Below are 23,183 nucleotides of genomic sequence, written 5' to 3'. Positions count from 1 at the left end.
TCATAGTCTTTAAGTAGCTCTAACCACCTCCGCTGACGCAAGTTAAGATCCTTTTGCTTCAACAGATGCTGCAAACTCCGATGAACGGTGTAAATCTCACAAGGGACACCGTACAAATAATGCCGCCAAATCTTCAAGACATGAACAATAGCTGCTAACTCGAGGTCATGAACAGGATAGTTCTTTTCATGCACCTTCAGTTGTCTGGACGCGTAGGCAATCACCCTATATTCCTACATCAACACCGCACCAAGACCAATCCGCGATGTATCACAATATACAGTATAAGACCCCGAACCTGTAGGAAATACCAATACTGGGGCTGTAGTCAAAGCTGTCTTGAGCTTCTGAAAGCTCTACTCACACTCCTCTGTCCACCTGAATGGAGCACCCTTCTGGGTCAGCCTAGTCATAGGTGCTGCAATAGATGAGAATCCATCTACAAAATGACGGTAATACCCCGCCAAACCAAGAAAACTCTGGATCTCCGTAGCTGATGATGGTCTAGGCCAACTCTATACTGCTTCCACCTTTTTAGAATCCACCTTGATCCTATAAATCGATACTACATGACCCAAGAATGCCACTAAGTCTAGCCAAAACTAACACTTTGTAAAATTTGCGTATAACTTCTTTTCTCTCAAGGTCTGAAGCACAGTCCTCAGGTGCTGCTCATGATCCTCCCGAGTCCGGGAGTACACCAGAATGTCGTCAATAAACACAATGATGAAAGAGTCAAGATAAGGCTGGAACAAACTGTGCATCAAGTGCATAAAAGCTTCTAGGGCATTGGTTAGCCCAAATGACTCACAAGGAACTCGTAGTGCCATACCGAGTCCTGAAAGCAGTTTTCAGGATATCTGGCTCCCGAATCTTCAACTGATGATAGACGGAACGTAAATCAATCTTGGAAAACACCCTGGCACCCTGTAGCTAATCAAATAAATCATCAATACGAGGCAATGGATACCTGTTCTTCACTGTAATTTTGTTCAGCTGGCGATAATCAATACACATATGCATAGAACCATCCTTCTTCTTCACAAACAAGACAGGAGAATTCAACGACTAAGTGCGAATAATAAACATATAAAGGAGGGGAGTCCTAAGTTTTTTAGCCTAAAGGATCACCCCGTGCAATATAAATAATACTTCGCAACTCCCTTAGGGTAGGGGTTACCCATATTATTCAGCAGGCACAGACTATCATCTCCTGCTACCCGATTACTATGTTAAAGTTTTTTACCTAAAATCGCTCCAATTCAATACTAGGTCGTGTCCTATGCGTGCACTACCATGACTATGGTCCAGGAGGATTTGAAGCTACTATTTGGGTGGTTCTAGACTCTACTTAGGATGCTCAAAATGATAAAACTAGGCCCGCATTTGAAACATATAGGACTTCACATAAACACAATAAATGGCTCAAATTAGCCTCCACACATAGCAACAAATGTACGCGGGCAGAATAGGCAGTAGACAACTTTAGAGTTAAGAAGCATGAGAGTCGTTGAGTCCTATAGGCATGGTTTCTAGGTGATTCTGATTTCTAGTATCGTACGGGCAGTACTATAGCTTTAGACTAAAAGATTGGCAGATTAAAGGTAGTGCAGACCCTATATGCATGATCTCTAATTGTTTGCGTAATGAGGGAGCAAAACAATTCGAGAATTCAGAATTACCAGTGCTGATTTATAGACATGCTTTCTAGGCGAGTGAGAGTATTCTATAGGCAAGATTTCTAACAGTTGGCATTCGAACTTGATTTTATAATACTTTATCCCTATAGGCATGTCATCTAGGTGGGGTAGTATAATGAAAGCAACAAAAGTAGTTGGTTAATTGATTAAAATCCTATAGTCATGATATATAGATGAGCATTAGCGAAGGCATATATTATTGCATCCTATAGGCATAATGTCTAATAATTAAGCAAGGCATTTGATCCCTATAGACATGATGTCTAAGAGCACACAGTAATAGACATGGAAACAGGTATATCAATTACCTAAACTAGCATGCTTTGACTAGTGTACAAGTATTACATAAGTTAAGTTAAGTGTGTGATTTCCTATAGTCATGATTTCTACTAGTGTGTAGAATCGAAGCACATCAAACAAATAGCAAACATGGCAATTAGATCCTATAGACAAGTTTTTTACCCGTTTATGCAAGCATTAGAATACCACAGTCCCCTTTTCACTAATTTTCACATCATTCAGTTTTACAAGCTATTGCAGATTATTTTAAATAATTACAGTCCTAAATACAAATATAGAATAACCTAGTAATACATACGGGCCTTCAAATAAGCTTAGAACTTCATGCGGCCAGCAGGCCCAAACTCCGGGTGCATGTGGTATACTTTGAACCCTCAATACCAAAGGCAGGCCCAGCATACCAGGCCCAAACGATTCTAGTAATTAAGCTAATGGATACCAGATTAGCCATACATGTAATAAAACTACGCATGGATTAATTTAAACACTTAGTCTTTATAACAGAAAGGTTGCAATTTCAACCAATAGACAAGGCCATGCCAAGTTGAAAGGCATCAAAGACATATACAGGCAAGTAATTCCAGAAAAACAAGATTAACAGGGACAAGATAAGGTATCATAAACCACCAAACCACTACAAACAATGTTTCAAAATAGAACTAACTCAAAGAACTGCAGATGACATCCAAGCAGAATCATACACAAGAAGAGGGTGGAGTACAATCTTCATATGAGGATTTTAACATGGGTACTAGTAGCATAATTTGGCAAGCATACTTAGTTCTTAAAGTTATATCTAATAGTAATTCCAACCAAAGCACATAGGCAGGATCACATGAAATATTGACAAGTTCACAAGGTAGGTTCATGCATATATTTTCAGAAACATAGCTAGGATGACAGGATTGACCATCATATGCTAATGAATTACTCCAGCAAGAGTTTTCAAAAGCAAGCATGGTCCAAAATTAGCCTAAAGAACTTTAGACAATTAATCATGAGAATCTAGAAAATTCATAGAGAGGAACAAGTGGATGGCAGTTTTCACATGAAGGATTTTAACATGAGAGCCTAATGAGCATGTGCTCACAAACATCATAACAAGAGGCTGGTGGACATAGTTTACAACAGTTGACAAACATGTCACTTAGTTGAACATGAGACTTAACATACCGACACTAACTGTAGCACAAGGAACTAAGAACTCATACTAGGTAAAAGAATATGTCAACCTTAGGCTAACAAGACAAGAAGACATGAGGATTCATGGTAGATGAAAGTATCAACCCTAAGTTAACAGGATAGGTAATTATCAAGCCTGGCGTCAATTAATCATATACATGAAAAGGCGGAACATTGAAGTTTACACTAGAAAGCCCTGGGCAACACTTAGGAACATAGAGTTGAGTAGATCACACAATGGAATTACAGAAAAACAGGGCATACTGTTTTAGAGATTCAGGCAGTGATGACATTCAGAAATTACATGATCATTAGAGAAGATAACAAGCTACACATGAATGACCTAAGGGTAATAGTGCATACGAACACATTCATGGCAATGAATTAGTTCCTCGCAAAGATCTAGAGTGGGGATATAGGCTCATAGCAGATAGTAGGCATAAGTACCAACAAATACACATAACAGTAAGACATGCTTAAGAAATCCAGAATCCAGGTTACTAAACTAGGTAAGTCATAGTGTTAGGAAAAGTTCAGAATCGCAAACTAATCTTGAAACAAATAGGGTTGTAAGCAGAGATAGCAGGGTAACACATTTGTCCACAAACAAAAGATGAAACTACGAAGGCCAAAGGACTTACCATATACTAATTGACAAACAAGTAAGCAAGAAGAACAATTTCAGCAATATATCAATCGTCAGTATCAAGACGAGCAAAAAAACCCAGGAATCTCAGTGTGTCAGAGTTTCCAAGAGTTTTGAATGAACCCCGAGCAGTGCTCACACTAAGAAAAGTCCAATAATCAAATTCCGGTAGCTTTGAATTTCAGTCGGCCAAGAGATTAAGCCTCAAAGTAGTATAAGACAAGTGAGAGTGAGAGAATAGTAGTAGTTTCAATGGTTGTTAAGCCTTGGAGGGGAATTGGGAAAATGGGGGTTTATATAGTAGTAAAGATCAACACACAAATAAGGAAATATAGTCAATCGAACATAAACAAGGAAAGAATAACATGCAAAATCCATTTAAAATTGGATTATGAGAAGAAATCATGTAAACCCTAGATTGACAAAGGTCAGAAATTGGCCGTAGATCTTGGTGAATCGGACCCTCATAGCCTTGCCATGGATGTATACAGACGAAATATCATCCAAATCTCGAAGGGTGAACCGATTTCCCTTGATTAGGAGACTGGTATTTGCCAAAATAGGGCAAGTACAAAGTAACACCATAGTCTTGTAAGTAACAATGAGGTAACACATAAAAGGTAAGTAAATCACATAAGGAATCCATGATTTGATGGGATTTGGAGAAGATTGGGAGAGGCGGCTAGGGTTTCTGAAGGAGGGAGAATGAGAGATGAGAGAATACAGAGGCGGCTGGGCGGGGGATTTGTCTCTAGGGTTTGGGACGAGGATTATAAAGAGAAGGGTTGGTTTATTGTGGGTCGTTGATCTCTGGCCCGGATTAAAAGAAGTCGGGGCGGGTCAAGAAAATGGGTTCCGACCCGGTTAAGTCAATGGGGTTGTTTGGTTTGGGCTGCTGAAGAGTAAAATGAGGTGGGCAAAGTGTTTGGGCCTGATTTGGTTCGAAAATTAGCCCTATATTGGGCTATAAGTTAATTATACGAAATTTATTTAAAATAATTTATAAATAATAAAATTATTACTTATGCAGTAAAATAATTAAAATAATAGCTTAACATTATAAAAATATTATTTTAGCATAAACAATGTAATAAATGTAATTATGTATAGAATGTAGGCTATTATTGCAAAACTGCGTAAATAGCTCAAAAATACAAATGTAATTATATGAAATGAAATAAAAATGTTATCAAATATATATATATATGTGGGTGTAAATAATAAATCTGGATGATTAAGTCATCACAAAATAGTTTGAAAGAATAATTTAAAAAATATTTGAATAATTTAAATGCAAGAAAATCAATTTTAAAGCTTTTAAAATTATGAAAAATTATAGAAAAGACTTATATGAATTTTGTAAATTAGGTAATGATGCAAAATGATATTTTGAAAGTATATATAATATTTTTAAAAAATGAAGACAAAATTGGGTATCAACAACGTGAATCTTGGGTCGTGACATCAAATCCTAAATATAACGTTATAATACTTTTTTTAATCCCCTTACATAAATTCGTGATTTCCCACCATGGTTGCTTCTTCAAATTTTTCGTTTAGGTGTTCAATTCTCTGGAGACATACTTTTTATTTCTTCACTACCATAAAATACCCTGACACTGCCATTTTTTTTATTATGATCCTCTTTTTAATGCAATTTCTTATTTTGAATTTTGTGATCACTATCAATTTTGGCAGCTTCACTGATACTAGGGTTCAACTCAATGGAGCTGAAAAGAGCGGTGGAAGAGGTTGATTTTTGGTAGGTAGATGTGTTTGATGTGAATAAGAAGATGGTTCTATTGCATTTAACTGGCCGGTACTGAACCTGAACGGAGTTGGAAGTGTATTCAGTGGTCACTTGAGCTACAATACCTGGGACTAGCGATACTAAGTTTACAGGTGCTTCATTTGGATTCTATCATTAGTTTTAGATTCATTTTTCATTTGAATCGAACTTTCTAAGAATTTTTAATATAAAAATTTTGACACTCTCATAAGCTTTATAATTAGGGCTCAGCTTAACGCTCCCAATCCATCATTTGATTCTTCTTGTAATACTCATACCCTCTAATCGGTTTCTAACTTTTTTCTGGTTCTTTCATAAAATGCGATCTCAGTTTATATATTATATTTTACGTAATACTAGCTAACTAATCACTTGAATTGGATCAATATCATTAATTAAAGCTTGTGATTGGTTATCATATAAACAACTATTTTTAAAAGGAATGACTATAGATAACTTCATAAGATTACTTCTTAATTACATATTTAGGTAATTGTAAAAAGTCTCCATAATCGAAATTATATAGGTAAGTAATTAAATTATTTACTTTTTTACTACAGATCAAACAAAGCAATAAACTTATTTGTAAAATAAAATATGACATACATTTATTTTCATTTAGAGGATCTGAGTACTATATCAATTTACCACTTAAACTCAACATGCATATCCTCTAAACGTTAGAATTCTGAAAATAATAATAATAATAATAATACAGTATTTATGTAATTCCGACAAAAGTGCAGTATTCCTAAGACTCATATATCACTCGCTCGTTTCATTTGTTTGGTAGTGTGTCAATAAGTAAGATTATTCAACATAATGGCCGCATTTTGCCTTTTTGTTCGGCTATAATTTGTAAATGCAGAATAGCTCGCGACCCCCTGAAATTGACGAGTTTTATTCAATTTACATCTGAACTGTACATTGGCTTAATTACTCTCTGAACTTGGTAATTTGAAGTCTGGACCCCTGGACGTTGATGTGGCAAAGACGGTGAAAGCACTCTCTTTTAGGCGCACGAAAGCGGGAAACAAAAATCAAGTTCCGAGTAGGATATTTTCCAGCTATTAATTGTCATATAATCTAATACAATAATTTATTATTCTAATTTTTTTCTCCTTAATATACGTTTCATGTCAATTTATTTTAATTATGTATTTTTTCCAGGTCAATCTGCAAAACTTTATTGAAACTCCGTTATTTTAGCCAAATAAAAAAAAGATTTAGCCAAAGTAATAGAGTTCAAACAATGTATTTTCTAGAGAAGAAAAAACAATATGTGTTCTTCTTTTCATGCAACAGCTATTTACTTTTTTGGGTCAAATTTGTAAATCATTTGCTTGGAAATTCTTTATTTTTAGCCAAACTTTTTTAGCCAAAATAATGGAGTTTCAACTTGCGTATCTCTTTTTATTCTTCTTAATATGCAATGATTATTTTTTCTAATTGCGTATTTTGTATTTTTTTGGATAAAATATAAAAATAACTTGATTAGAATATTATTATCTTTAACCAAATAAAAATAATTGGAGCCACAATGACATTGTTCCAATTTTATTTTATTTTCATATTTGGCCAAAAATCGATGATCCAAATAATTGATGGATTTAAAAATATAGAAAATATATATTATTCAAAAAATGCCTTGTGGCCAAAATTTTCACGTGACAGTGCGTATGTCATACTTTCATGGATTGTCCGTGTTCGGGGGTTAAGTCTATCAAATTGTCAAGTTCAGGAGGGACAATTAGCCCAATGTAAGATTCAAATATGCATTGAATAAAAGTCGTCAAGTTGAGCAGGGTACGAATCGATCTGCTATGTAATTGTAGTAATAGAATATTTTTGGTGATAACCCTCCCTTTATTTGAAGTACACATCCATCATTTGGTTCTATTTGTATTCTACACTCTCGCCCCCCTAATCGGTTTTTAACTTCTTTTCTTCAATTCATAAAAGAAGGCACGAAGCTAGCATGTTTTTATAAAATTACTTATCTATGTATTCCACCCCTTCCTCTTTTGTGAAACTGCAACTATTACCAAAATATGCAATTTCCGGTTGAATTATATTACCTAATACGTACTAGCTAGCTAATCAGTTGAATTAGATCCGTTTCAATTAAAATTGGTAATTGGTTATCAATAAGCAAATTACTTTCTAAAAGGAATGCCAATAGATTACTTTAATAAGGTTACTTCTTAAACACATACTTAAGTAATTGTAAGAAATATCTAAATTAAATAAGTAAGTAATTAAGTTATCTACTTTTTAAAATCATTCAAAGAAAGTAATAAACTTATATGTAAAATTAAATTATGACTTGTACATTTATTTTCGAAGATTTGAGAACCATAACATTCTACCACTTAATTAAAGTCACCATGCTCTAAACGTTAGAATCCTGAAAAAACAATGGTAATTAATATAGAATTTATCTAATTCTGACAAAAAAGTGTTGTATTTCTAGCAATAAAGAAGATTATTCTTGATACATACATGAAATAAGATTTTATTTAAAGAAGAAAGAGTAACAATTTTTAATCACTTAACTATAAATCTCGGAAAATGTATGCAACCTTTTATTCAATTTATTGGTGGAATTTTTTTTTTTTTTAAAAGGAATTGAAAAAGGAAAAAATGATAATTATTAAGTGTCCCAGTGATACTGATTACACAGATAGTAAGCCAGAAATAGTAAGTACGTCAAAACATTTGAACAGAAATAACCGTTAGAACCCAAAGAAAATCTAATACACAAAATCTCGTTTAAATTTTGTCTTCATACCTCTTCTCAACAATGGCGCCTCTTCGAAATGTTATTTCATCATCAATAGTCACAATAGTAACGCTTCATCTCTTTATCTATATAAACTCTGCATCCAAAATCCATTTTTCATATAAAAAAGAAAAGGGCAAAATAAAAATCAAAGATTACAAATGGATCGTCTTTCTTCTTCATTACCCCCTTTATACGATCACCTTTTTTCTCCAATCTCAGATGAAGATTTCAAACTCTTTTACTCAACTGATCGCAGACTTTACGCGAAATTGATCAACCTTTTAGGTCGTGACCCTACTGAATCCATGCAAATCATGGCATTTTTCCAATGGCTTGAAGTAGTTGGGAAGGACTGGTCCTTTATGAGGAAGATTTATGATTTTCCATTCCCGTTGTTGAACGTGGCCGCGGAGGAGGCCTTAACGTGCCTAAAATGTGTGGAGGATGACAACTTCAGTACTGAAAATGTTTCTCAGGAAATATTCTTGATTCCAAAATTGTTGAACCCCAAATTCACTCTCAAATACATTCATGAGAATCGGGCAAGCGCCATTCGTGGGGTCACGAAATTCTTTAAGACAGTTTGTCTTAGGGCTTTCGATGATATAGTGCAACATCCAAAATATTTTACTAGGGAAAATTTGGTATCACCAAATGTTTTAGAAGAAATAGGAAGTAGTAGTAGAATGGTGCCAATTATCAATCCTAGTCATGTCCCAAGTCATGTTGGTGGTGTTTTCTTAGAGTCTATGCATAGTCAAGAGAACAAGGAAAAAATGGGAATTAACAGTACAAGAATGATGCCAATTCTCAAGCCTAGCCATGTCCCAAGTGGTGGTGGTATTTTTGTAGAGCCTATGCATAGTGAGAACATTGAAGAAATAGGAAGGGCTACTAATAGAATGGTTCCAATTAACCCTAATAGCCATGTCCCAAGTGGTAGTGGTGTTGTTTTAGGTTTGCCTCTTTTGGTTCCTACTAATCAAATACAATATATGCCACAACCATTTCTTGGAGGAAACTTGAATTTGCCTAATTATGGACTTTTCTCTCATGTGAATGCTTCAAATATTGGTAGTGGAATTCATCAAATGTTGCCTAATTATCATCATGAATTTGGTGCACATGAGGAAGGCACGCCTCCGGCTATGCACAAAGATATAGCAGAATTGTTGAAGAACAGTTTGAAAATTCATGCTGAAGAAGAGAAAGAAGTCCCTCCTGATGCTAGGACTGTGTTTTTGACTTTCTCCAAAGGCTATCCAATTACAGAAACTGAAGTCGTAGAGTTCTTCACCAGGTAAAGTCTCTTTTCTTCTTTTTTTCCTCTTCTGAATAATTTCCTTTAGATTTGGTTCCCTTATTCTTTCATTTATTTATTTGGTTTATTTATTTGTTTATTTATGTTTATCAACTAGTAGTATATAGATGAATCTTAATACGAAATTTTCCACCTTTTGCATCTCAATACATAAAGTGTCAATCTAGTAAAACACTAAACTTGATTGCTCTCCCTACCAGAACCGAAGAACTCATTTAATTTGGCTAGAAAAAGATGCACATATCCCTCTTTTAAGGTTAAAATCCATGAAATACACTAGAGCGCATCCTTTTAATAGGATGAGTACAACCATTCTACCGATCGAACAATCTTAAAGAGGCAAAGCAACATGGCCACATGAAAGGGTTTCTATTAAGAATTTAGCTTGTATACACTGAATTTTTACACGATTAGTGTTGATATAACATTTATACCTTCTCGGTCTTTTGGTTAAGATCAAGTGTCGTATTTGTTTTTAATTATCAGTTTAATATTTGATACGTGGGTCATCGACTCACATGATATTAACTCAATTCTTTTTGGAGGGGAAAGTCCACCACGGTACCTTGCTTTCGGGGCTTTCAAGTGTTGTCTTGGTGTTGCACTATAGCCTTGGCCCGACACACCCCACAAAAAAATATATATATGCTATAGAAGGTTACTTGTCTTAATTATCAGGTTAATAAAAACTTTACAAAGTTAGTATGGGGTCAAATGGTTTTGTAGCCCATTACAAACTTATTTTTATTTTTATGACTCTATTTTTTTTTTAACACATGAGAGATTTGCTTTTACACATGAGAGATTTGAAAAAGACGTTTTCTTAAATTTAACATTGTAAAAAGCCATGAAGGCCAATTACTTGTTAGTTATGTATGGAAACAAAAATATTTCTTAATAGAGATATACTTGTTATTGAATGATTAGCTTACCTTTTTCTCGTTAAGTCACTTATCATTTGATCCATTTAATATATATATATATATATATATATATATATATTATGCTTAATTAATACTTGGTGATGGCTGGTAGGAAATTTGGGGAGGATGTTGAAGCTATTTACATGCAAGAGGTTTCGGATGATGAGCAACCACTGTACGCACGCCTTGTAACTCGCTCTCTTGCTGCACTTGAGGCTATTGTAGATGGTGGAAAAGCTAAGTACAACATCAATGGGAAGCATGTTTGGGCACGAAAATATGTGAAAAAGCCAAATCCAAAGAACCAGCTTTCGCAATTTGAGCTTTATGAGGGACAAACCAGTTCACCAGTTGCATCCACTTCAGAGTTCTCTTAGATCGATGCGCAGTCTGCTTTATATGTGCTTAATTACTTGATGTGTGGGTTGTTGTTGTTTTAGTAAAAGGTGTCATGTTGTTATATTACTATTATTTTTTACTTGGATGTTTCGTGGATTTTAGTTTGATTATATATGATTTTGCTTAAACTGGATGTTTTGCTGTGTTCAAGATTTGAATAATATATAAGAACTTCTCTGTTGTTAGAAACATTGTCCTTTCATGTTAACCCAAGATTTAGTTTAATACACTTTGTAAATTACACTATCAAATCATCTTTACCTATTTTATTTAGCAGGTAACTTGCCTTATTTACAAGATATAAATCTCACTTTTTAACGAGGTTTTCTTACAAGATATTTGGTTATAGTATGACGATGTAAATATATAATTTAATCAAACTAAGAAACGTCATCAATTGTGTTTCAAACACCAAAACCGATACGAGCTTTGTAGAGCACTTAGCAGGCACTTCTGTAATGGTGGAAATTGATTCGCAATATACACCACAAATACTAAGTTTAACTCTCGCTTACAACCTATAAATGAAGTCATGTCATTTCAAAAAAATACCTGGCCACCTTTAGTTTAGCCTAAGATGGATTTGCTAGACGATTCAAGGAGGTAGCAACAAATCATTTGAGAGAGAGAGAGAGAGAGAGTCTCGCACAAATAGAAAAAAGTGCCGAAATTAGAGTGTAAACTGGAAATGGAAATTTTAAACGAGTCTTAGCTAGTCTCCGCTGATTGTTAGTTACAAGTTATACTAGACCCTATTTGACATTTGCTGGTATATAATTAGAAGGTGATTCAAAAATCTAAAATGCCCTGTGAAAAGGTGTCACCCATTCTTTTTAAGTGATGCACCTACTCTTTGTGAAAAGGTGTTATCCAATCTGAAGGGTACATGAAAGGGTAAATACTTATTCCATATGTAGGAATTGATCACTTGAATTTCAACGACTCTTTATCATTTCACTTCCTTCCAAAATCTCGTGTTAGTATTTTCTTGATTCCTAAAAAAATAGTCGAGAGATTTAAGAGTTCTACTGTACTTCTATACAAACGTACATTAGAATATTTTTGAGTGGTTCGCTGTATCTTAGGAGTATTGCACCTAGGTACGTAACGACAAAAATCTACTTTGAAGTCAAAACCTCGACCCATTTTTTTCACATCCAAAACTCTAGTCTTATCTTTAGTGATATGGTTGCAGCTTGTTTAAGTGTGCTTCTTATTTGTGCCCCTTCTCTAATATTATTTCAACGACATTAATGTGCCTAGTCATATTTGGATGTGTCATAATTGAAACGATTTTCATTTAATTTGAGTGTACATGATTTGAATACTCGGATATACCTTGCATAAATGGTGAACTGAGCTGAAAATGAGTGACTTCCTTTTTTGTAAGTACGCAATTTAGTGAAAAAGAGTTTCAATGTTTTAGAGACATTTTAATACTTTAGGCATAGAATAACACTTCCAAGTTCTCTGACTCAGCGTATGAAAAGTACTATATATATAAACTCAGCGTATGAAAAGTACTATCAGGTCTGACCATATATATAAACATGAGGACCTCAATTAGCTAGCTAGGGTTTATGTCACCCGGACAAGTATTGAGGGCGTTAGGGTTCATCCAAATGTTAAGTAGGTGACCAAACTCTACACATTAGATTAGAGGGGTGTCATGAATCATCCAGTGGGGGAGACACCAGACATCACTTCGCAAAAACCAAAAAAAAAAAGAACTTTCTTATATATTTGTTTAATTAATATGGCCCAATTTCTCTTCTTTATTTTTGATTTCAGCTTTTCTTTTTTTTTTTCAGGGTCCAGAAGGCTAAAAGGTGGGGGAGAAGGAAGCCGAACCTCTAATCGACCTAGATACATAAAGAATTCTCGGTGTCTCCCAGTTCGTTAATCAATATAAGATACCCACGGGTTACTTCCTTTCTACACAGGAACGGAACGAGTTGACCAGACCATGCAACATCCGAAGGACTCTTACCGCTAGAACGTAACGACCGATGCCATCCGCTTTCGAGTGAACTGAACTCTTGGACTGGCTGAAAGGGAAAGGAAAAATCGTACAAGGTATTTTTCACTCGTTTATGGACCAGTGTCAAAGGAAAGGATTGTTGCACTCGCTTACTTGAATGAATCGACATTTGTGGATGCTTGTTCATTTGTGATTCTTCTATCTCCCACGATTCTGCTAATTTAGAAACAAAGGAGAAGGATATGGGTCGCTAGGTTAAAAAAGCGAGAACTAAAAAAATTTTCCAAGTAGGATTCAAACCTACGACTAATCGGTTAATAACCGAATCGGACGCTTAACTCCCGCCCCCAACTACGGAGTCACACTTTAACTTTCTGCCTTGACCTAGGCCTCACATCGATCGTTTTGTCCACTGAACTCATCAATCAACCTTGATCTAATGTGCACATACACACATTACCACATGAAAATAATACAAAGTGTGTGTGTGTGTATATATATATATATATATATATATATATATATATATATATATATATATATATATATATATCAATTAATTAGTACATAAAAACCCTTAGAAAACTTTGTATGTGCTAGCTAATTTGCTTAAATTGCTAGTCTCAAGCCCGGATAAAAGAGGAGAATTATAGTACACCAATAGTATATGTATGACATGCAAGTAAGAATTGAGTTATATTCCAGTAAGATTCTCAATATGTCCCTTTGAATACTCCTGGAACAAGTGTTAGAAAATACAAATACACAACAAATGAGTATGATATAATTGATACAATAATTGTACAATAATTGTACAATAATACCATATATATATCAATACAGTTAATAAAAATTAACCAACATGAGTACACATATGTCAACGCAACACACACTAAAAATTTATCATTAACGGCAGTGAAGGAAATTAACCAACACTTCGATAAGTCCACGAGACCACAACAACATACGTTATGCTTCAAATATACTACACTGGCATATATAATGCCCCAAGTATATTACGGCAGCATAAGTATTAATTTATAACGCCTCAAAGCTCTGATACAAAGCCACACCACAATGTAAATTATATATTAAATAATTTTTATATTTTTGTAATAAAATAATATACATATAGCTGGTCAAAAGATCATTGATCTTCCAAGCACACGCTTGTCCAAACACATAGATTAGATAGACAAAATAAATTTTTAAAACTGAACTTTGAAAAGCAAATATCAAAACGTAAAGTCTTACTTATCTAGAATTCATAACTCAAGCACACTTTCCAATAAATCAAAAATATGCCTTCATATCTCCGGATAACCTCCATCTACACAAAAAAAAAATATTCAGAATAGTTAAAACAATTAGGTGAACATTCTCTTAAACTCACTGTCAAAGGTTGACGCAAAAATTTAACTTTAGTCAACAGGTCAAAATTCGTAAATTATGATCATCAACGGATTCTATTCGGTGAGAGAATTTCAAATTCAAAATAAAAATTAAATCTTGGTTCAATTTACCATTTCAAATCTAAGATTTTAGCTTTGATATCTAGGGTTTAGATACACAAACTCATTACTTTATTTCACAAAAACATGTGAAACTCAAATAAAAATATTGAATCATTACCTTAATTATATTTTATTGAGTGGAACTCTATTTTTTTCCTCTTTTTCTCCCTCCCTTCTTTTCTTTTCATGTGTTTCCTTCTCAATCTGCATTTTCTAGCTTTCATTTTGAAGCTTAGAAAGGGTAGTCTCTAATCCCTTGAGCTCCTAGAATGGGAAAATATGCATCATGAGGAAGAAAAAGTATCATAATATATTAAAAATAACAAGTGAATAGGTCTGTCTAAAGGTTTAAGACCTCGATCATAAGAACTCTAGTGGTGAAATGAGGAATTGCAAAAGAGTTATTAAAGTTTAAAAAAAAAAGAGCGTTATAAGAAGTTACCGAAAATAAAAGAAGCCTTTGATCTGAATAGCATAAGCGATCTAAAAGGGAAGACAAGAAGGATAATAGTAAAGTATTAAAATTTGAGAGGAAGCCTTACATAGCTTGTACCAATAGGTAGGGACACGAGAAATGAAAAGAAAGAAAAATATATTCAATTCAACACGACAAAGAGAAGAGGAATAAGGACTTAAACCAGGTGAAGTATATTAAAGACAATCCTTAACAAGTGTTGACAGAATATAACAATGATATTAATGAAAGATTGAAAGGCTATTTTTGATTGTGTATTTTAGATAGTTCACCTTATTACCCTAAATTCATAGCTTGATTCTAGGATGAGAATTCTATTAAAAGTTAACGTGAGTGCCGCTTGTGAGTTCGATAATTGAGTACTTTTCATTTAAACTATATTTGCATCTAATTAGTCCATTTTCCTAGATTACATGTTTGTATTTATTTTAGGGTTGGGTTTGTATACATACAGGTTTGTCTCATGGTGATCAGAATTGTTGGACTCAAAAGTAGTCCTATCACCGTATTGTACATATAGTGAATGGCCTGGCCACGAGGAAGGTTGATAGTGTTTGTGTCACGACCCCAATCCCACCAAGTCGTGTTGGCATCAAACTTAATCTGAACCAACACAAGTACAACTCAAACTAAAGATCATCTTATAAATAATAAAGTGAAAATATGAAAATCAAGCACACTCTTCCCTTAGAACTGGTGTCACCAGTCATGAGTTACTAAGAGTAGATTTACAACATTGATATGAATAAAATGCATCATATGATTGAACATATATAAACAGAAGTAAAAGATCTTAGACTACTATGAACAAATGGCAGCTATTGACTAGAACGTTAGTATATCTTCAATGCTCCCTCTCGACTTGGCAAGAACTCTGCTAGGAATGAAAATGGGGCGGGACGGGGCGGTTGCGGGGCGGGTTCAACCTAAACCCACAATGGCGCAACCCGCCCTGCCCCGCATAGTGAATATTTTTGTTTTCAACCCGCCCCGCATAAACCCGCCCCAACTCGCCCCGCATAAGTCCTTTTAATTTTTTTTTCTATTTATCTTTCATTTCTATTGATTAGTAACATATTTTAATGACCCGCTTATCTATTTTTCTTGTAACATGTTGCACCAAAAGTTATGCTATTTATAAAACAGTTTTAGGACTAAACTTTTATGATATCTATAAAATTTCACTTATCGATTAATCTATAAGGTAAAACTTTTAAAATTTGATGACTAAACTTAATGATCTACAAAATATTAGCACATGCGAATGGAAAAAATATACAACATCCCAAATAGATAAACGGGAAGCTGTAGTTATAAATAAGGTATTATATTATTGAAATTTCATAATGATTTCAATAAATTATTACGTTTTGTTTTGATAAATTATGAATTAATAGAAAATATTAGTAGAATCAGACACATAATTAGGTAAATGTATTTTGGCAAAAAACAAATAGAAAAAGCAACGATATAATTTTCCTATAGAAGATGGTTCAATATGTAGTTGAAGATTTTGATTAAACAAACGAATTGACTTTCAGTGTTAGCCTAAAGGCCCAAAACTGGATAAAGGCACTGGAGGGTAAAAGAATCCGCCCCGCCCCGCATTTAATCTCTTTTTTATACAAATACGCCCCACCCCGCACGGCAGCACGCACCTGCATAAGCTTCAACCCGCATCGCACCCGCATCGCACCCGCATAGGTTTAAACCCGCTAGTCCACCCCATTACCACCCGCATAGGTTTAAACCCGCTCCGCACCCGCCCGCCCCATTGCCATTCCTAAGCTTTGCACCAATATCTATAAATAGGGCGCAAAAATGCATTATGAGTACAGTGACCAAATACTCAGTTAGTATCCATGGTGTTTCCTCCAATGAAGTAGTGGCGAGGGTTTAGTAAAAAGGTACTCACTTATCATCTTATATAGTTTATACACATAGCACCAATAGAGAAAATAAACAAAAACAGCATACCAAGCTAAAAATAGTCAAAGCATATAATAGTATGGACAGATAACGCATATAAGATGATGCACCATATCTCACTGTTTACCCTCAAAAATGGATAACAATTAAATTTATATGTGGTTTTAAGGATATATGGATTAATTCAATACGGGTGATTAATGATGTTAGATTAAGCAAATAAAAGATGTAATAAATGTCCAAACCAATGATAAGGGTGATTTCGAGTTAGGTTGATGGCTCGATGAGGAACCTGCCCTCGATTCCAAGCTTGTACTTATGAATAACTTGAGAACAAAAATAAGAACTTTGAACAACAAAGAGAATAGAAATAAATTGCCTTGATATGTGTGTTTCAATGTATCCCATAGATAATAAGCTTCCCCCTTTATATAGTAGAGGAGTTTTACCCTAAGTACAATTCTAAGAAAGGTAAAAATCTTCTGTTTCGCTAATCACTGATTTTCTGCTGATACGGGCAGAGATTCAAGTCGTGATATCCGGTTGGGCACGGACATCACAGCCCTTTGTTAGTCGTGTGCAGTTGTTTGGTGATGCTCTCCGAAGTCTTGATCCTCGAACCGGACAGGAGGACATGGCCCCGATACCCCCAAGGGCAGGAATTTTTCTCGAGCCCCAATACGAGGGGCGCCTCACTTTGACTTCGATTCATTACAGTCACGTTCCTACTCCATTTGACTTATCAGAAAATCGAGGTGTTCAGTGGGCCCGGTTTTACCCGTATATAGATAGTCCCCTCATTTTTCAGAGAGTAGGCTTGCCGAAATGATGGGAAATGACAAATGACTCAGGTTCCTTCCTTCGTACGTTATGACGAGGGAGCCGAAACGTCCCATAATTCGTGTCGTTCTGACTTCGAACACATGTCGCTCACCCGCAGGTCGCCTCCGAATGCGAAGCGTCAGCTTTTTTCCTATAAAAACTTCCTCTTTTGTCCTTTTTCTACTTTTCGACGAAACCACTACTTTCGAGCTTTCCAGCCATTATCAAACCGTCATATCTTCATCCTTGTTCTTCAATTTCCATAGCAATCTCCAGATTTCTGTCCAGATTTACTTCAAATCTTCATACTCTATTCTTCATCTTCAAAACCCGTTTTTCCAAAACTTTGCATTCTTTTTTCAAATTTTCAAACACTCCATCAGATGACAATAGCCAAAACAACGAAAACCCTTCCTCAACAAGTTGACTCTTCATCTTCTCAACCGGCCGCTGGTACTGAAGCGGATGCCCCTGAGGTGGTTTCCCTCGAAACGGCTTCCCCCGTGGTGGCTGCTAATGGACCGGCCACTGAGCTTCCCTAGTTGGCGTTTATTCCCGGGGGCTGCTCAATTGAGATGACTTTAAAGTCAAGAAGCCCTCACGCAAACAGGACCGAGGTGAAGGAGTCTCAAGGTACATATATTCTGTGACTGAAGATGTTCTTCCCATAGTCCGTAAGGACTGCAATTGGGAAGGCAAGAACGTAGTAGTCCCCGGGCCCGAAGACACTGTCACCACCCACGTAGAGGGGTACTTAAGTGTTTACACTTATACCTTCACACTGGGCCCAATAGACTCGATTGTTCTAGACTTTTGCAAGAGGTATGAGGTATGCCTCGGGCAAATCCACCCATCGTTATGGAGGATTGTGACCTTCCTCCGCTACTTTGTGAACAAGACCTAATCTCGTTGGTTCACGATTGATCACATGCTTCGATTATACAATCCCCGGATGTTCCGAGGGGGGCTGATCAAGCTTACTCGCCGGGCCAGCAAAGCCTCTTTTTCGAGTATCGACGAAGACAGAGACCGGGGCTAGCAAGGTCACTTTGTCTGAGTGAAGACCGAGGATTTGATCCCTCCGGAATACATGTCATTCCCTGAGAAGTGAAATGTATCTCGTAAGTGCAACTCCCTCTCTCAACATCATAAATTCCTCCTCTTCCATTTCTATCTTCCCATTCATGCTTGTGGTTATGCAGTTGTCGCCCGGGTTCCGAATGCGGACACCCCGGTTAAAGGAGTGGATAAAGGGCATCTGAACTCAGGTGTTGAACTTCGAGCGCACATGGCGCGGACTCTCAAAGGGCCGTTCTCATGGTAAGTCCTCTTTTCGAGTAGCCAACACTATGTCTTCACCTTTTATTATACTAACTCTTATTCCCTCTATGTTATTGCAGGTTTGCCTAAGACCATCGAACTTAGGCCTTCGGAAGGGGATGAAGATGTTCCCCCGTCAGTTGATCCCAAATTTTCTTCCATTTTCCTTTGGCATCAGTCAACCTTTTCTTAAGGTTTTGAAGTATGGTCTTGTTCGTAGATTCCGCTTATCCGTTCCCACTAGGATGATAGGGTGTTGACAAGATCTTTTTTATCTTATGGTCCTCAAAAAATTTGCTTACCTTGATGTTGATGAACTGCTTTCCGTTATCACATACTATCTTTGTCGGTATAACGAACCGGGATATTATGTGGTCCCAAATGAAGTCGATGACTTATTTTTCCCTGACCCTCTCGAATGCTTGAGCTTCGACCCACTTAGAGAAATAGTCAGTCAAAATAGTATAAATTGAGCCTTACCGGGTGCCCATGGCTGGGGACCAACAATGTCCATTCCCCATTTCATGAACGGCCAAGGCGAAAGGACCGAATGTATTAACTCCCTGGGGTGAAGGATCATTGGTACATGCCTATGGCATTTGTCGCATCTCCGTACAAAGTCATTCGCATCTTTCTCCATGTCAATCCAGTAATAGCCGGCTCTGATTATCTTACGAACAAAAGATTTTGCTCCCGAATGGTTTCCGCAGGTGCCTTCGTTAACTTCCCTCGAAACATATTCGGTGTCTCCCGACCCCAAGCATATGGCGAGTTGTCATCAAACTTTCTTCTGAACAGGGTACCTTCGGATAGGCTAAATGTGGCCGCCTTCATGCGCAGAGCTCTCAATTCTTTAGGATCCAAGCGCAGCTTCCCGGTCTTCAGGTAATCTATATACTTGTTTCTCCATGCCTAAGTTAAGCTTGTTGAGTTTATTTCGGCATGTTCTTCCTCCACTACTGATTTCATGAGTTGTATTATTGTTCCTGAGCCGAATTCATCGTCATCGACCGATGACCCCAAGTTAGCCAGAGTATCGGCTTCGCTATTTTGATCTCGGGGGACGTGTTGTAGGGTCTATTCCTTGAATCGATGCAGCGTTACCTGTAATGTATCCAAGTATCTTCGCATTTGTTCCTCTTTTTACTTCGAATGTCCCATTGACTTGATTTATCACAAGGAGGGATCGCACTTTAGCTTCGACCACTTCGGCCCCCAAGTTTTTAGCCAATTCGAGACCTGTAATCATGGCCTCATACTCGGCCTCATTGTTAGTCAATTTCATAGTTCAAATAGATTGCCTGATTACGTTACCCGTAGGAGGCTTCAACACGATACCGAGTCCGGACCCCTTAGCGTTTTAGGCACCGTCCGTAAACAGGGTCCATATTCCCGAGGAAGTCCCCGAGGTTAACAATAATTCCCTTTCGACTTCGGGTATTAAGGATGGCGTGAAGTCGGCCAAAATTTATGGCAGTTCGAGGTCGATATTCGATATCGTACCTGCTAATTTCTATGGCCCATTTGTCCAATCGTCCCGAGAACTCGGATTTTTGCATTATGTTTCTCAGTGGGTAAGAAGTTACGACACATATAGGATGGCATTGAAAATATGGCTTTAACTTTCTGGAGAAGCTTAGCAAAGCGAGGCCAACTTCTCTAGGTGAGGGTACCTTGTTTCGGCCTCACCTAGAGTCCTTCTAACATAATAGATGGGAAATTGCGTACCTTATTTCTCCCGGACTAAGACTCCACTTACCACTATCTCAGATACCGCTAAGTGCAGGTACAGCTACTCGTCTGCCTTCTGAGTATGAAGCAAGGGTGGACTCGAAAGGTACCGTTTGAGTTCTTCCAAAGCTTGCTGGCACTCCAGGGTCCATGAAAAGTTATTCTTCTTTAATAATGAGAAGAACTTATGGCTCTTATCGGAAGACCTTGATATGGATCGACCCAGGGCGGCTATGCGCCCGGTTAGCCTATGAACGGCCTTGACATTGTCCACCACTGTGATGTCTTCTATAGCTTTGATTTTGTCGAGATTGATCTCGATCACCCAGTTGGACACCATGAATCCAAGAAACTTCCCGGACCCGACCCCGAATGCGCATTTCTCTGAATTCAGCTTCATATTGTATTTCTTCAGTATGTTGAAGGTTGCCTACAAATGTTCCAAATGGTCCTCTGCTCACAGGGACTTAACTAACATGTCGTCAAGGTAAACCTCCATTGATTTTCCTATTTGTTCTTCGAACATCCGGTTTACTAGACGTTGATAAGTGGCACCGGCATTTTTTAGTCCGAACGGCATTACATTATAACAATAGGTGCCGAATTTAGTGATGAATGAAGTATTTTCTTGATCTCTCGGGTCCATCCGAATTTGGTTGTACCCGGAATAGGCATCGAGAAGGCTGAGTATCTCGTGCCCGGTCGTTGCGTCGATCATACGATCGATATAAGGCAAATGAACAGAATTCTTGGAGCACACCTTGTTCAAGTCTTTGTTATCTATGCACATTCTTAATTTATTTCCCTTTCTAGGCACTACTACTACGTTAGCCAACCAATCTGGGAACTTAACTTCCCTAATTGAACATATTTTAAGGAGTTTGGATACCTTGTCTTTGATGAACGCATGCTTGACTTCGGACTGAGGCCTCCTCTTCTGTTTAACCGGGTGGAATTTTGGGTCCAAGCTTATATTATGAGTGGTTACTTCTTGTGGGATCCCTGTCATATCTAGATGGGACCAAGCAAAACAATCCACATTAGCTATAAGTAATTTAATGAGTTTTTTCTGAGCTTGGGAGTCAACCCCGTGTATAGGTATACCTTCCGATCAGGCAAATGTTCGATCAATATGACTTGCTCCAGCTCCTCGACCGTTGACTTGGTGTCATCAGAGTTGTCAAGGGCGATGAACGACCTAGGAACTCCGTAATCATCATCCTCGCCAACTTCTTGCTTCTCCGGTTCGGCCAGGGCCGGTGTCGATGATTGCTATTTATTTTCTTCCTTCCTAACCGACCCCGAGCTCATTAATGTCGAGAGTGCAGACATCGGGATCACCTTATCGACCGCGAACATTTTGTTTGCAGCCGGTTGTTCTCCGTAAACTGTCTTGATCTCTCCCGGCGTGGGGAACTTCAACACCTAGTGTAGTGTCGAGGGTATTTCCCTCATGTTGTGAATCCACGGCCTTCCGAATAGAGCGTTATACCTCATATCTCCTTCGATGACGTAGAACTTCGTTTCCTGAATGGTTCCCGCGGTGTTCACTGGCAGGATTATATCCCCTTTAGTAGTTTCACATGCCATATTGAATCCGTTTAAGACCCGGACTGCAGGCACTATTTGGTGTTGTAGACCCAGCTGCTCTACGACCCTTGATCTGATGATATTTGTCGAGCTACCTGGATCAATCAACACATGCTTAACTCGATATTTATTTATGAGTACAGAAATTACCATTGCATCATTATGTGGTTGCACGATGCCTTCAGAGTCTTCATCGTTGAAAGAGATGGTCCCCTCCGGCATGTAATCTCGGGTTTGTTTTTCCCTTATGATGGACACCTTAGTACGCTTCAGCATTGGCCCCTGGAGGATGTTGACTCCACCGATGATCATGTTGATTACGTGATGAGGTTCCTCTTGCTCAGTCTTCTTGTTGGAGTCCCTATTCCTGAAGTGATTTTTGGCTCGATCACTCAGAAATTCCTGTAGGTATCCGTTATTGAATAACCGAGCCACTTCTTCTCTTAGTTGTCGACAGTCTTCAGTCATGTGGTTGTGAGTGCCATGATACTTACACATCAGGTTGGGGTCTCTTTGAGCAGGATCGGACTGCAATGGTCGATGTCACTTGGTATATTTGATACGTCTGATGGCTGACACGATGCCGGCAGCATCGACGCTGAAGTTGTATGTTGATAACCTCGGTGCCTCCCTGGCCCCGATTGGCCTGTCGAAACCATTTTTGCTCATGAGTCCCCAGCTATTATGACCTCAATTGCTTTTTTTTCATTCCTCACAGGGTTACGTCCGGATCCGCTGCCCCTTCGATCCCCAATATACGGTTGATACTGATATAT

The 23,183-nt window shown here is 37.3% G+C and overlaps 2 protein-coding genes and 1 non-coding gene across 3 annotated transcripts; 2 read left to right on the top strand and 1 right to left on the bottom strand.

Moving 5' to 3' along the window:
- The first annotated feature begins 8,547 nt into the window (after window positions 1-8,547).
- On the top strand, window positions 8,548-11,130 carry LOC104099388 (uncharacterized). Its single transcript, XM_009606357.4, has 2 exons — window positions 8,548-9,702; window positions 10,759-11,130. The coding sequence occupies exons 1-2, from the start codon at window positions 8,561-8,563 to the stop codon at window positions 11,021-11,023; spliced, it is 1,407 nt and encodes a 468-aa protein (XP_009604652.1). The 5' UTR covers window positions 8,548-8,560; the 3' UTR covers window positions 11,024-11,130.
- LOC117277515 (U2 spliceosomal RNA) lies at window positions 10,154-10,354 on the top strand. Its single transcript, XR_004507815.1, has one exon. It is a non-coding gene; the product is annotated as a U2 spliceosomal RNA (small nuclear RNA).
- A 3,189-nt stretch (window positions 11,131-14,319) lies between the features above and the next one.
- LOC138892825 (uncharacterized) lies at window positions 14,320-22,875 on the bottom strand. The gene is made up of 2 exons (XM_070176568.1): window positions 22,310-22,875; window positions 14,320-14,356 (listed from the first exon to the last, which is right to left on the bottom strand). The coding sequence occupies exons 1-2, from the start codon at window positions 22,873-22,875 to the stop codon at window positions 14,320-14,322; spliced, it is 603 nt and encodes a 200-aa protein (XP_070032669.1).
- Between the last annotated feature and the right edge of the window lie 308 nt (window positions 22,876-23,183).

Source organism: Nicotiana tomentosiformis, chromosome 5 (genome assembly GCF_000390325.3).
Source record: "Nicotiana tomentosiformis chromosome 5, ASM39032v3, whole genome shotgun sequence".
In the NCBI taxonomy this organism is placed as follows: Eukaryota; Viridiplantae; Streptophyta; class Magnoliopsida; order Solanales; family Solanaceae; genus Nicotiana; species Nicotiana tomentosiformis.
This window is presented reverse-complemented; position numbering and strand designations above follow the sequence as displayed.

What these genes read in the sequence shown, in the direction of transcription:
- LOC138892825 (XM_070176568.1), bottom strand. Translation starts at nt 22,875, where the DNA reads ATGACTGAAGACTGTCGACAACTAAGAGAAGAAGTGGCTCGGTTATTC. An exon ending in GTCATCGAAGGAGATATGAG is followed by an intron (nt 14,357 to 22,309) that starts GTATAACGCTCT and finishes TTTTTTGTGTAG; the next exon opens with ATGGAGGTTATCCGGAGATA.
- LOC104099388 (XM_009606357.4), top strand. Translation starts at nt 8,561, where the DNA reads ATGGATCGTCTTTCTTCTTCATTACCCCCTTTATACGATCACCTTTTT. An exon ending in GTCGTAGAGTTCTTCACCAG is followed by an intron (nt 9,703 to 10,758) that starts GTAAAGTCTCTT and finishes GATGGCTGGTAG; the next exon opens with GAAATTTGGGGAGGATGTTG.